At 33.5% G+C, this 14,009-nt stretch overlaps 1 protein-coding gene across 1 annotated transcript in view; it reads right to left on the bottom strand.

Annotated features, from left to right (window-relative positions):
- The window catches only part of LOC145306010 (uncharacterized), a 30,690-nt gene extending 16,683 nt beyond the window's left edge, over positions 1-14,007 (bottom strand). The window contains exons 1-10 of the mRNA XM_080147942.1: positions 13,922-14,007; positions 13,422-13,461; positions 11,997-12,069; positions 10,132-10,208; positions 7,237-7,346; positions 6,171-6,236; positions 5,380-5,498; positions 5,004-5,111; positions 1,777-1,843; positions 1,386-1,471 (exon numbers count right to left, since the gene is read on the bottom strand). Coding sequence (XP_080004068.1) covers positions 1,386-1,471; positions 1,777-1,843; positions 5,004-5,111; positions 5,380-5,498; positions 6,171-6,236; positions 7,237-7,346; positions 10,132-10,208; positions 11,997-12,069; positions 13,422-13,461; positions 13,922-13,975 — 800 coding nt within the window. The 5' untranslated portion in view covers positions 13,976-14,007. The remainder of the gene's footprint in view (positions 1-1,385; positions 1,472-1,776; positions 1,844-5,003; positions 5,112-5,379; positions 5,499-6,170; positions 6,237-7,236; positions 7,347-10,131; positions 10,209-11,996; positions 12,070-13,421; positions 13,462-13,921) is intronic.
- Positions 14,008-14,009: the final 2 nt, after the last annotated feature.

Below are 14,009 nucleotides of genomic sequence, written 5' to 3' on the forward strand. Positions count from 1 at the left end.
GATTAATAAATAAATTGAAAAAGTTGTTTGATAAAAAAAATGAAACAAGAACAAAACATAAGTACTGTCAAAAGGTGCGAAGCAAGTATAAGAAAAAAATATTGAAGATATTTAAAAGGTAGCTCACTAAATGCCTTGGTGTGTAGAAATAATGTTAATTCATGTTAAGTTTTACCATGGTTTTATATGCATTTTTTTTTAATGTTAATAATTTTTTTGCTATAATATCATCAAATGCTGCAAATTGCAAAATACATCAATTAAACTGTTTACAATATCACAAGTTACCAACCATTTTTTCTAAATATACATTTTTTATCGAAATAATACTTTTGTGTCAAAGCTAATGAAACAACAGTTTGAACTCAACAAAACATTTGAAACATTTGGTGAAACTTAATTTTTTAGTCGATAAAGCAAATATTACAAATAAAGCTAGTATACTCACTAAATAAACAAAAGATCAATGCTGGAAGGTGCTTAGAATCACTTGGTCTCGTTCGTGCATAGTCCCCTTTCATTTGTATTGTACGTGATTGTTATCATAAATAGGGTCAGCAAGTACGTCCGTCAGTTAGGTGAGGGAAGAGGACAAAGACATTGGCTGTAAATTATACTGGTCCCCAAAGTTTTATAACTCATTCGTTTGCTAAAAAACTTTGGGTAAATCTTTAAATCGGGTTGTACAAATATCAGTGTCCAACCTTTTAACCCAATTTTAGAAAACTAAATAAGAGGTTATTTTGTTTATACAAGTGCAGTGAGTATATTAATATATCGTCTTTTATCTATCCCTTAAGATTCATGCTTAAGAACTAGTATTATATCTTTCTCCTTAAGGTTATCAGTTAAGTTGAATCATCCGTATACAAAAGCACTTATAGAGATGCTGCGCTTCTTTAAATGATTAAAGATTTAGGTCCAAAAAATACACAAATCAATATAGTTCATGAGGGAAAATTTATATGCTGAGCTATTTAAAGAAAGTTTTCAATAAAAAAAAGTTTTATTTAGATTCATCAATGCATTTTATAGGTAAAACGGCTACTCTATGACTAAGCTTTGTTAGTTTGTCCTAATGATATCTAAGTTAGTTAGTAGATTGACTACATATGCTTTGTTAACAAAGTACTTTGCCCTCTTCATTCTAAATTATTCAAACAATTACGCCCTTCATGAAAAAAAAAAGATATATATGTAGTTATTCGGTTATTAGAATTTTATTGCACAATAACATGCTTTTTGGTGAGTGTTAACGTAAATAAAAAACAATCGCAAGGCTGATGTTTTTGTATTCTTTACACTTAAAATACAAAGCAGAAAAGTTTTTAAATGTTTGTTTAATGTTTCTGGACAAAATATGTTTTTAATGATCAGAATTTTTCCTGCAATTAAACAGCTGGCCTTGGCCATGGTTTAACTTCATATGATTACTGTAACTTGTTTTATTCAGCAGAATTTCATCACATTCCTAAACAGTTGAGTGCATTCACACAAAAAGGAAACGAAACAACAAAAGAGGATGTTGAAAGAAAGAGAAAGATACAGTTTTGGTTTTGTAATAATATTTGTTTTCATTCTATACATAAAAGTATCAGGATGTTTGTCTGTCTGAGTGTCTTTATCTCTACCCCACTAAGTGAAATAACCCCTGGAACTAAATCCCTCTTCCCACCCGGACCCCCCCCCCCAAAAAAAAAAAAATCTAATCAATAGATTGATTTTAAGACCAACTCGATAGACTTGTAGAGCAGCTCCGCTAATGTATATTTTTACCTTACAAGGATACTGCTGTAAATCACCATGCATTAGTCTTTCATGTCCTCGTAGGTCCCTTACATTCCTGAATAGGAAAAGATGGTCAAAAGGAAAATTTAACATGGTTCCGCTACCATCCATGGTAGGAAAACTGATAATATACAGGGTGCGCCACATAAAACCGGCCTTTTTTTTAAATGGTCCTAGCGACAAACTTCTTGACCAAACAGGACGTTTAACCCCACTATAAAAAGCTTAGGTTATGACCTTTTTGCCCATAAAAATCTTTGAACGATGGAGGACGTGTACTCCGAGCTGGCCGCGCTTATGTTCAACAAGGCAGATTAGAAACCTAACCTAAAATAAAAAAAACACGCGAAAACTATCCCCCCCCCGCTTATCCCTTATTTTCGATATATTTCAAAGTAAGGTGGGGTTATTGTTCTTGACTAAGCACTTTGAGGGAAACCGCCAAACAATCTGTTGCTCGAGCCACTAAAACATCAACATTCCACAGTTTCTCTTTTAACAACCAGTTACAGCAGCATCCTTAAAATGAGCACCTGTCAAACCCTATAATCATTTACTAATACTACTTAATCCATTTTCTTGCATGCTAGCAGGAATGCGCAAACAATTTCAAAGATAATTTTAGTTCCCACCAAATTGAACCGGTGAATACAGGGTGCGTCACATAAATCGAGACATTTTGTAATTTTTAAAGAAATGAACATAAAATCATCAATTTTAAAGATTTTATTGAATTTTAAAAAGTGGGAAGCAAAATAGGTATATGACTAGTAAATTATTCAACAAAATCGCCGCCAGCCTCAATCACCGCCTCTAACGGCCTCCTCAACCGCCGGCAGGTTCAGGTCAAAATGTACCTGTCCAAGCTGGCGTAGTTCTCCTTGATAGTGGCAATGAGGAAGGTCTTTGTGGTATGGGCACGTCTATTGGTGCATGCTTCAAAGTAGCCCTAGGCCCAAAAGTTCATTGAATTAAGATCGGGCTGCTGGGAGGCCACATTTCCAATTAGGAACATGAGTATTGAGTAACTGCCAAATTGACAAAATCCATGTTTTTGCTCTCATTTGGGCTAGGATTTAGCTACAGTGGGCTTGAAGTACTCAAAATGCGTGTCTCGATGAGCTTAAGACACACAAAAATTTTGGGTCAAATTTCCAACTCCTTCCCTGTCGGGCCCTACTGTTTGTGATTTCTTAAGGCTCAAAATCTTGAATAATCAACCTCATTTCGGCTAGGATTGAGCTAAAATGGATTTAAACACGGCAAAATGTGTGTCTCAATGAGCCTAAGACACCCACAAAATTTGGGGTCAAGATTCCATCTTTTTCCCTGTCGGACCCTACGTTTTGTTATTTTGCGCATTAAACCACCGGCGCATTTGGAATCTGCCTTGTTGAACATATGCGCGGCCAGCTCGGTGTACATGTCTATCTTCGTCCAAAGATTTTTTTGTGCTAAAAGGTCATTACCTAAGCTTTCTATAGTGGGGTCAAACGTCCTGATTGGTCAAGTAGTTTTCGCGCCATGGCCGTTAAAAAAATGTCTCGATTTATGTGCCGCACCCTGTATATGTCCTTCATCTTTTAATTTGTCTGATTTTGTCATTTCCTTATGTCAAAAATTGTATAAAAAGTGCAAAACGAGTTATAAAATACATTTAATACAATAAATATTAAATATGAAACTAGCATTTTTCTATGAAAGTTGTTAAAAATTATGAAATAAATCCCAAAATTTTAAATATTTAAAATTTAAATCAAATCAAGGCATACTTAAACAATGTTTCTTTAAGGTTAAACAAACTACAACAAAAACATGTACAATTACATTATCGTTTGTCATATAAACACTAGATTTGCTAAGCAATTTCATTAGCTAAGTTAAATTATATTTCAAATCTATTTGCAAAATAAGAATGGTACAATGCACAATTTGTACCCTTTTATTAAAATCTAAATAATAGGTTTTTATGAAATTGACATAAATATTCAAAATTTAAAATCCTGAAATTTGTGGGTGTCAAATTTAATACCTACTAAACTCTCACAATGATAGGGTCAATTTTTCAGACACAATTTTAATCATGAATTGATCGGAGTAAATCACATTTCCATTTCCTTTAAATAAAATAAACCTTTCAGACTTACCTAATTGTCTTAGCTCTTAAATCTGTTCCTTATTCTTATTCTAAAGGGATAGTTCCATATTGCTGTTTTGACTAAAGTATCGTGATGAACTACAACGATAGAATGTGAAAGAATGTTGTGAAGGATTTAACAAGAGCATTTCAAAAGTAAAAAGTAGTCATCCTATAAATATTTTGTAGAAAATGACAATCATAGATGAGCTATGAAGGTTTTGATGAACACATTAAATGTCTTAATTTGTGATAATACAAGTTAGCATTTCAGAAAATTGTTTTCCGATCTAAGTTGCTGGTTAACCACTTGAAATGCGTAGTACATATAACAAGACAAAAAATGACATGCTTATTTTGAAGAATGTGAGTATGCTTCATAATTTTTATTTTTAATACTACATGTTAGAAATTAATTCTTTTAACTGTCAGATTAATAGGTAAATAATGGAAAAAATCTAAATTACTAATTTTAGTTCAAATGCATTTCTTCCATCCACCCTATTTAACACAAATAAAATCAAGTCTGTCCCTACCCCGTATTACTTGTGTGACGACAATTAGTTTTAAATTTAAATAAAGTATATTTGTAATCAAATCAGGAATAAATGGATAAAAACAGAATATTGTCATAATCTTAAGACTAAAAAATATTTAACTAACTTTAAAATCAAATCAAAATTATTTATTTTAAGGTAAAAAATATTAATGTGTATGTGAAATCAAACTGTAATATCATCATTTAAGAGAACGAAATTACCATATCCTAACAATTATAACAAATTTTAACTTTTTGTATTAATAAATTAAAATTAATTGTAAAATTTATACAGTTTTAGCTTATTTGTAGGTAATGAAAGTGGCGGGGAGGACCGGATCTGCAACTTTATGAATCTTTTTTGAGGAAAAAAATATGTCCCTATTATTTCAAATAATATAATCGGTTTAAGATTATGACACCGATTCTTTACGCTTGCAAATAGTACCTCATCAAAGCAACTGCTGTGCCATTAACTACCAATGCTAAAAGCATTTTTGGTCCCTGCTTTGGCTAAGTAGAACAGGGTAATACAAGTACCTAAATGTTTTTGCACAAGCAGAGCAAATACATTCCCTGGGTGCGTCTTTGTTGTGGGACTGTTCGTGATACTGCAGAGACTCCTTGCGGCGAAAACTTTTAACACACCTAAAACATATTTTTTTCTGCGTTAATTCAAAGTACCTAACCCTGCAGTAATAGTCAGCTTTCCACGGATATTAGAATGAAAAATTATAAGATTAAAACCAGTTTCGTTAGCCCCAAGAGGCTGAAGGGCCTGGCGAACTAAACTTGTTTTGATTTTAATATTTGTAGTAAATTGTCTGTAATACGATGCTATACATGATTTATCAGTATGGGTTAGGACCGGTTCTAATCCAACGTATATCAATCGGTTTAGAAAAGTGATTCTTACTTTGAACAGGAAAATGGTTTTTCACCCGTGTGTGATAACATGTGATTCTTCAGAGATGTTCTTTCTCGAAAACTTTTATCACAAACTACACATTTCTCTGGCTTATGGTTCTCATGCACCTGAAACCATTGAACCAATAAACATGAAATCAGGTTCTCAAAAATACACATACAGGTTAAAATATTATTATAATACAAAGTCGAATAGAGTCTGTCCCTTTGGTCGTTAGTCTGACTAAGGCATAAAATACAGCCTATTAGACATTGCTTAACAGGGCATATTCCTGCTAGTAATCCTGCACAAGATCAATTTCTTCCCTGCTGCAAAAAATTTCATTCCTTCTCCCCCCTCCCCCCCTAGTTAAAATGAAATTTCCTATCATATATAGCAATTCTTGTGTCTGTAGAGTGTAGATGAGAGCAAAAGTTGCTTTTTTGCTGACTTTCATATATTTCCCCATATTTTCGGTCCAGTTTTACACTTTATTGTTTCTTTACCCCCCTTCCCTACATATTTTTTTCGTCATCCCCCCCCCCCTTACCCAAGAATCCCATGCAGAATATACACCCCGTCCCCTATAGTCATACCCAGGTTTAGGAATATTTTCTTAAACATAAAACAACCCCACTTTTAGAAAAATCAACCCAGCCCCTCCAAAAATAACAAACTAATATCAAAAGTAGAAGGTAATATCCCCCCACCCCAAAAAAAAAAATTATCCAATTCTTTAAAAATATGGCTTTCTCTTATTGCGTCGTTTTTAAATATCTTTGATATAAATTCTCAGTTACCTGTAGTCTATGTGTCTTTAGTTGATAATTTGTTTTGAAATATTTTACACATATATCACAGAACTTCTGAAAAAAGAGTATATTAGGTATAGAATACTCTTGAAATTTTTGTAGAGAAAAGTAAGAAGAGTATGGTTTTAGTTTTGTATTTTGTTCATAGAAAAAAATTTCAATCATTAAGATTTCAAACAGAGTCGTAAAATATTATTCATGTGATATTATGATTTTGTATACTTAGTTAATATCTTTAACAATATAGAAAAAAGTTATCTCAACTATTAAATTCAGGGTTTCGGATCCGCATTGATTTTATGCGGATCCGGATCCGGATCCTCAAAATTTGGTCAGTGCGGATCCGGATCCGGATCCGGATCCGGATCTTTGACAATAAAAATAAAATCACCAAATTTTTCAAAAAAATTAATTCTTCAATTCGAAGTCAAAAATACTTTTAATTTTCAAGTCTGAACCTAAACCTTAAAGATTGGCTCTCATCAAGAGAATGTCTGAGATTTTATATAAATTTAGGTAGATTTTTCCATTTTTTCCGCATTTTTTGGAGTCTAAGGATCCGGATCCGGATCCGCATTTTTTTTGCGGATCCGGATCCGGATCCTTGGACTCAAAATATGCGGATCCTTGCGGATCCGGATCCGGATCCGGATCCGAAACCCTGATTAAATTAATTGAGTTCCATAGTCATACTTCCAGAAAGCTTCACATGTGACCACTATCTATAATACAAAGTAGAACGATGTCTGTCTGTCCGTCTGTCTGTCCGTCATAAGCTTAAGATCTCGGTAACCACTGAACCGAATGGGCTCTACTCTTCAGGGAATATACCTACTGGTCCTGTGGTGGTTTTAAGATATTTTCTTGAGGGGTGGGACACCCCTAACCCCCCCAAAAACAAAAAAATCCCCCCCTTAGGGGAGACTTCAACGTCAAATAAGGTGGTATCGTACATAAAAAATTAAATTTAACAAACAAAAACATTTAAAGTGCCACTAGAGGCCTCTAGGGGCGTAGCCGCTAGTAGCTAATACAACATTAGGTGCTCTATTACCTTATTTTTAGGTTGCAATTCCTTTTTAATTTCTCCTTCTTTAATATTTACATTTGTTTCTTCTAATTTGTCATTTTCTTCTTTTTCATTTTCAACATGGCGAATTTCTTCTATAAATTAGAAAATTGCTAAATACTCAATTGATAATCGGCCTAAGTATATCTTACTAATAAGATGTGTTTCTTAGAGAATCTTTAAGAGTTTTGTATAGACGGGGCTTTTGATGTAAAAAATTTGGACTTTCATATGTTGAATACATACTAAAAGAAACCTTCTCGTAATATGCTAAAAGGGTTGATAGAGGCTGTTTTATGCTTTTTTCCTTATAAGTTTTGAGGCTGCAAAAGTTAAAAGACATAAAAGTTTGAAAGATACAAATACAAGGATAGTTATATAAGTACCTAAGCAACCAAGCGACAAAAGCAGTAAAGGGGGGAGGGGGGGGGGGGGGTAAAATGTGGTGACTATTGCCACGCCATACCAGCAAATTTATTTTGGGCGCTAATCCCTTAGTTTTAGAGATAATTGGGTAAAATCTTTTGGGTTGTGTCACTAATTACCCCAAGTTTTGGTGTCTTTCAAAAAAATCGGCGGTCCCGCCATTTTCCGCCGCCGCCAAAAAAAATTTTTTATTGCATTTCTCGCCGTATTAGGCAATTTGGAATCATTTGATACCATGTTATTTATTCAATAAAAATTTTTCCTTATAACCAACCCTGCGGGGGGACTTTTTCAAATTCTCGTTAATCAAGTTATTTCTTTAATTCAGTACTACTCCTCTGCTTGTGTAGATATTGGAAACAAATCTTTTATGGTGGGTCAGTAAAAAAGGCAAAAACTAAAAAATGTCGATTTGACCGCCGCTCCCGCCGTTCGCCTCCGTTTTCAGCCTTCGCCACCAAAAATTATTTTTTTTAAATGACAAGATAAGGGTTGGTTATAAAAGAAAATTTAAAAAAATAATATAGTCTCAAATGATTCCAAATTGCCTAATTCGGCGAGAAATAAAAATTTTTTTTTGGAGGCGGCGGAAAATTGCGGCGAACGGCGGGAGCGGATGTCCCGCCGCCGTTTTTTTTTTTAATGAAACCTAAACTTAGGGTAATTACTAATTAGTGACACTCTATAAAGATTTGGATCCAATATCTTCAAAAGCACATTAGAAGCACTGAATTTAAGATATACCTTGTGATAAACGAGAATTTGAAGAAGAAACAAGGATGACAACATCCATAAGTAGCGAAGCACAAAAAATTGTAGATGGGAAAAGGGTATTTATTAAAATCAAGAATAGATTTATTGGTTAAAATAAACACAAAACCTTGTTTTATTTTGTTTGATGACGATGGTCAAAGTAATTTACATAAAAGATGCCCATAAGAATGAGAAAAATTATTTTGATACTGATATTCAAAAAAGTTTAAAAATTGGATAAAAAAAAACAAAGATATGGGGAAATATGTAAAACATATAAAAATAGCCAAAACCCTGGCCGCCATGGTTGGTTTCTTAAAACGAAAGAAAATTTAATTTTTATATCCTTAACTTAAAAAATTTGGAAAATCGGACCATATACACTGAAAATATGGAGAAAGATGTGAAAGATGTAAAAATAGCCTAAAACCTGCTAAAAGGGAGTCTGGTCGTCATGGTTGTTTTCTTTAAAAGACGGGAAATTTCATTTTGATATCAATAACTGAAAACATTTTGAAAATCGGACTGTAAACACTGAAGACATGGAGAAAAATGTGAAAAATACAAAAATAGCCTAAAACCTGCTAAAAAGGCAGTCTGTTCGTCATGGTTGGTTTCTTTAAAAGACGGAAAATTCAATTTTGATATCTATAATTGAAAAAATTTTGAAAATCGGACCATAAACACTAAAGATATGGAGAAAAAATAGAAAAATAGCCTAAAACCTGCTAAAAGGCAGTCTGGACTTCATTGCTGTTTTCTTTAAACAATAGGAAATTTAATTTTGATATCTATAGCTGAAAAAATTTTGAAATTCGGACCATAAATACTGAAGATATGGAGAAAAATGTGAAAAATATAAAAATAGCCTAAAACCTGCTAAAAAGCGGTCCAACCGCCAATGACGTTTTATAGTTAATTGTGCTCCTTAATGATGGGAATGTTGTCAAAAAATTTCAGCATCCTATCTTTTTTAGGAGCTGAGTAAATCCCATTTCCCCCATAGCGTTACGGACGGACTGACGGACTGACGGACTGACGGACGGACTGACGGACTGACGGACGGACAAAGTGAATTATAGAGTAGCTTCGCTACTAAAAAAGTCCCCTCTGCAGGGTTGGATATAAGAAAATATTTTTTTGAAAAAAATAACATGGTCTCAAATGATTCCAAATTGCCTAATTGAAATGCAATGAAAATTTTTTTTGGCGGCGGCGGAAAATGCCGCCTCCTTTTTTTTGAGAGATACCTAAACTTGGGGTAGTTAGTGACACACTATAAAGATTTGGATCCAATTATCTCTAAAACTAAGGGAGTAGCGCCCAAAATAAATTTGCTGGTATGGCGTGGCAATAGTCACCACATTTTACCCCTCCCCCCCCCTTTAAAACTGTTACATAATAAATAGCCTGTGTGTAACCATTTAATTTATGGACATTGAAAACCAAAGGGAATAATATGCTTTTTGGGATGTATACAGATATACCTAGATTATTGTAAGAAAGATTTATCTATAACATACTAATAGTAAGAAATTTTTGTCTGAAGCTACAAATCTCAAAAGTTTTGGTTTTATTTCTCAGGGAAGCTTTAAAGGTTGTAGGTTTTCGGCTATTTTACTGGCCTCCTCTATCCTCTCCAAGAAGCTAGAGGTAAAGAAACTATTATTTATATATTTTATACTACAATTTTCTACATTCCTGGAGTATTCAAGTTGTGTTGGAACAACTTGCAAGTTTGACAATTCGATGTTTCTTGGCAGATTTCAAAATTTTCATTTCCTGTTCATATTTATAAAAATGACTTATTTTTAGTTTAATTAGTTGATATTTGCATGGAGGACGGACATTTGAGCTTAATTTACTCACAACTCTAAAACCCCATATTAACAGGTATCAAAGGCATAATTTTACACAAATTTTTGCTAATGACTTACCCTGATCGATTTCTAAATTCTTTAAGAGAATATATAATACTGGTACGCTTTCATTAATAGGCTTAAATTTTTTTGGATATTTCTAATGAATTTTGATTGGTTGGATCAAACTAACAGTGTCCAAACTGTTGAACCAATAATATTAATCTACAGGAGTAATTTTGTTTATCATCATTTGAGATGTTAAATGATTTATCGTCAATTGTCTTATCTTTTAAAATTCCTGCTAAATTCTGATAGAAGTTGAGTTAATATGAGTCACAAATTTCCTTGTTAAATGACGCCATTGTTAGGTTACCATAATAGAACAGCCATCTTGAAAATATGAAAATTTTCAAAGAAAAACACTTGAAAACTTAAGAGATGCATCAGAATTCACTGTCAGGGAAAAGCATTATGCTAAACAAATAAAAGTTTGCCATTAATTAGGCTCTGTATATAAGTCATACTAAACAAATTAAAATTTGCATATAAAGCATGCTATGGCAAAAGGTTTTGCAAATTTAAATAAAAGAGTTGGTTGTCTTGAAGGCTATTCTTGCAGATGCAAAATTGCTAGCATTTAAAACTTAAAGCCAAATAAAAAAATTTCTCTCCTTGTCCCCTATGGGACAAGTTAACTATTGTATTTTTAGTCACCTGAACATTGAGGTTGGGAGAGCAGGGTAAATAGCACACTGACGTACCTGAACCACCTGAAACAACCTGACGCACCCTGACGCAACCGGAGGCATTTTGACGGCTTACACACCCCCCGACTGATAGCGAAACAAAGTTGAAGTACACACACACACCCCGCCGCCGAACAGCGGCCATACCTATGGACAGCCAAGCCCCCATTGGAACCCCAGAAGGGTCCTGCACGCCCGCAGGACCTCTAAGAGCCGACCAGTTTTTGGCTAAGGAGGAACCAGAAAGAATGGGTCAAGTGTAACTGTCCAGCAGCTGCAGCCTACATTGATTTATTATTATAATTTTTAACAAACATATTTGTTGCTAACTCGCTGTACTGGCACCAGCAGCGAGTTAGCGCCCCTAGCTTAAAATTTTGTAATTAATAAGGTTATTATTAAGGCCATTAATGTAATGTATGTTGGTGCAAATGGTCATGTAGGCCTGCAAGCTGCCGTGCAAGAGGCGCGCAGTTGCACAGGATTAAATATCATATCATATCATATCAAACCAGGATTTTGTCCACATTTTATATGTAGTAAAGAAAAAGGGGGAGATAGGTTATGCTAAAATACCGTAAAGGTGTAAGTTTTAGTTTCACTAATATTTTTGTCTAAAGTTCATTACCAAAAGAAATATACATATTTAGTGAATATTATCGTTCTACTACTGATTTTAAGACCTAAAACTTACACCTTTACGGAATTTTAGCACAACCTACTTCCCCCTTTATCTTTCTGGATCATTCAAAAGCTTTCAAGACTTTGGTAAATAAAGGTTACTTGTATAGTAATAAGGTTACGGTAATCAATAAATCAGAAAAATATGTTAGTTTTTTATGTGAAATGATTTTAAAAATTAAAGTGCATCTTACTGCATATTATATCCTTACAGTAGTAGGTAATTTAAATTGCTAAATATTTATCCGTATTCCTTATCTGCGAAATATTGTCATTTTTTCCTTGTTTACCAGCATCATCTATATTGTAAAGACAGTTCTCTATATGACTTCTCGTATCCCTGCCTGAATCTAATTTGGAGGATTTTTACAAGAGGGGGGGGGGGGGGGGAGTTTTGACACATTTGCGTAAACCTGGCACCTAGGCTTTTTCTTTGGACTGATAGGATAGGTTATTAATGATAAAATCATTCTTATATGGTGCTCTCTGTACAGGTAAAAATGAAAAAAAAAATTTAGTTACAAATCAACTTATAAAACAAAATATGCATCTTTTTTCTTCAAATATGTTAATAATATTAAAAAAGATGCATATTTTGTTTTATAAGTTGACCTGTAACTTTAAAAAATAAATTTATTTTTCATTTTTACCTGTACAGAGACCACCTGGAGGCCTGGAGCTCCGGAACCTGGAGGCCTATCCAAAAAATCTTAAAACTTCGTGAAATTCATCATATAAGAATGATTTTATCATTAGTAACCTATCCTCTCAGTCCAAAGATAAAGCCTAGGTGCCAGATTTACGCAAATGTGTCAAAACACCCCACCCCCCCTTAAAAACATACACTTAATGATTATTGATTACGTGTCGGGACAGAAAACTATGCGCTTTCACACAAATAAACTTTTTGAGCACTGATATCCCCCCTCCCTCCATAATTTCAGTAAATTGAAAGTTAGGTTAAGTTAGATTGGGTACTACTGGGTAGTATTGCAGATGCAGGTATATGCCCCGCAAAGTTAGGGCTTAACCCCCCCCCCCCCCCACAAAGGTTAGGCAAAAGAATAAATCTACCCCACATCCCTTATTTTAAAATATGGGGATGGGGTATCAGAGCTCAACAACCACTTTGTGTAAAAGCACTTATAAGTATTTGCAGCGTTTCGGAGCCAGAGCCGGGAGCAGCAACATTTTTGGTGGAGCCGGAGCCGTATTTTTCGTTAAAAACGTCTCCGGCTCTAGATTAGCTAAAAATGATTTTTTAAAGTAATATTATAATTTGGCAACGGTCTATTTCCATATAATAAACTGAAAAACTATTGTTACTTAACAAATAGACACACATCCTTCTACTTTTATATTGCTTTAATCAAATGAAAGCAAAATATTTTATATTATTTATTTTATTTTATCAAATTCAATAATGAACAAAAATTGATATATTAATTTTAAGGTAGGAGCCGGAGGCATCAAAATTAAACGGCTCCGACACGCTGAGTATTTGTGTACCCCTTAGACGTAGAGCAAGAAAAAAAGGGGACTTTAATTTACATTTTTAAACATTACTTTTTAATTTTCTTACATTCATGTAATCTATGTGAAAAGTATTTACAATTATTGAAGTAACATACACATGAGACTTTTAGCTCAATCCTTAACTCATGTTATTCATGTGAAAAGATTATCAAATAAAAATCCTTCCCTAAACAAATTTCACCACAGATAGGGCAGTACTCAACAGTCTGAAAACATAAATTCTTGTAAAAATAACAACCACCAATTCCTCTCCAATTTACAAATGAAAATAATGCGAAAGAAAAATGATTGACTAATGTCGTGTGCATGATTTTTATAAAATTGCTACAGCAAGGAATCAGTCACCTCCATAAAAATAGCTTAAAACCATGTCATGATTAGAAAAATAACACAAGTCACTTAAGCGATAGGCAAGTCTTTTGATGCATAGAAGTAAGGACATTTAGCTAAAAATTATATAAATTAGTACCCAAAGTTTTATAAAATTCGTTCACTCATTTGTTAGCTTAGAATGTACGTTCTCCCCGTTAAATCTTGAATCATTGATTTAAACTAGAATTGTCCAAACTTTTTATTTTGAAGTAATTTATTTAATAATAATTTAGAATGTACATAAATTTATAGTCCATTGTCATGTCCCTTAAGTTTTTTTTCCTAATTCAAAACCTTTATAGGGAGACAAATCCAAGAGTCACAAATCTGAATTAAGCTTCGTCCCATTTTTCATAAAATCTTACATCTGAAACAAAATCAA

This window comes from Acartia tonsa, chromosome 14 (assembly GCF_053477335.1).
Source record: "Acartia tonsa isolate MP-2025a chromosome 14, ASM5347733v1, whole genome shotgun sequence".
NCBI lineage: Eukaryota > Metazoa > Arthropoda > Copepoda > Calanoida > Acartiidae > Acartia > Acartia tonsa.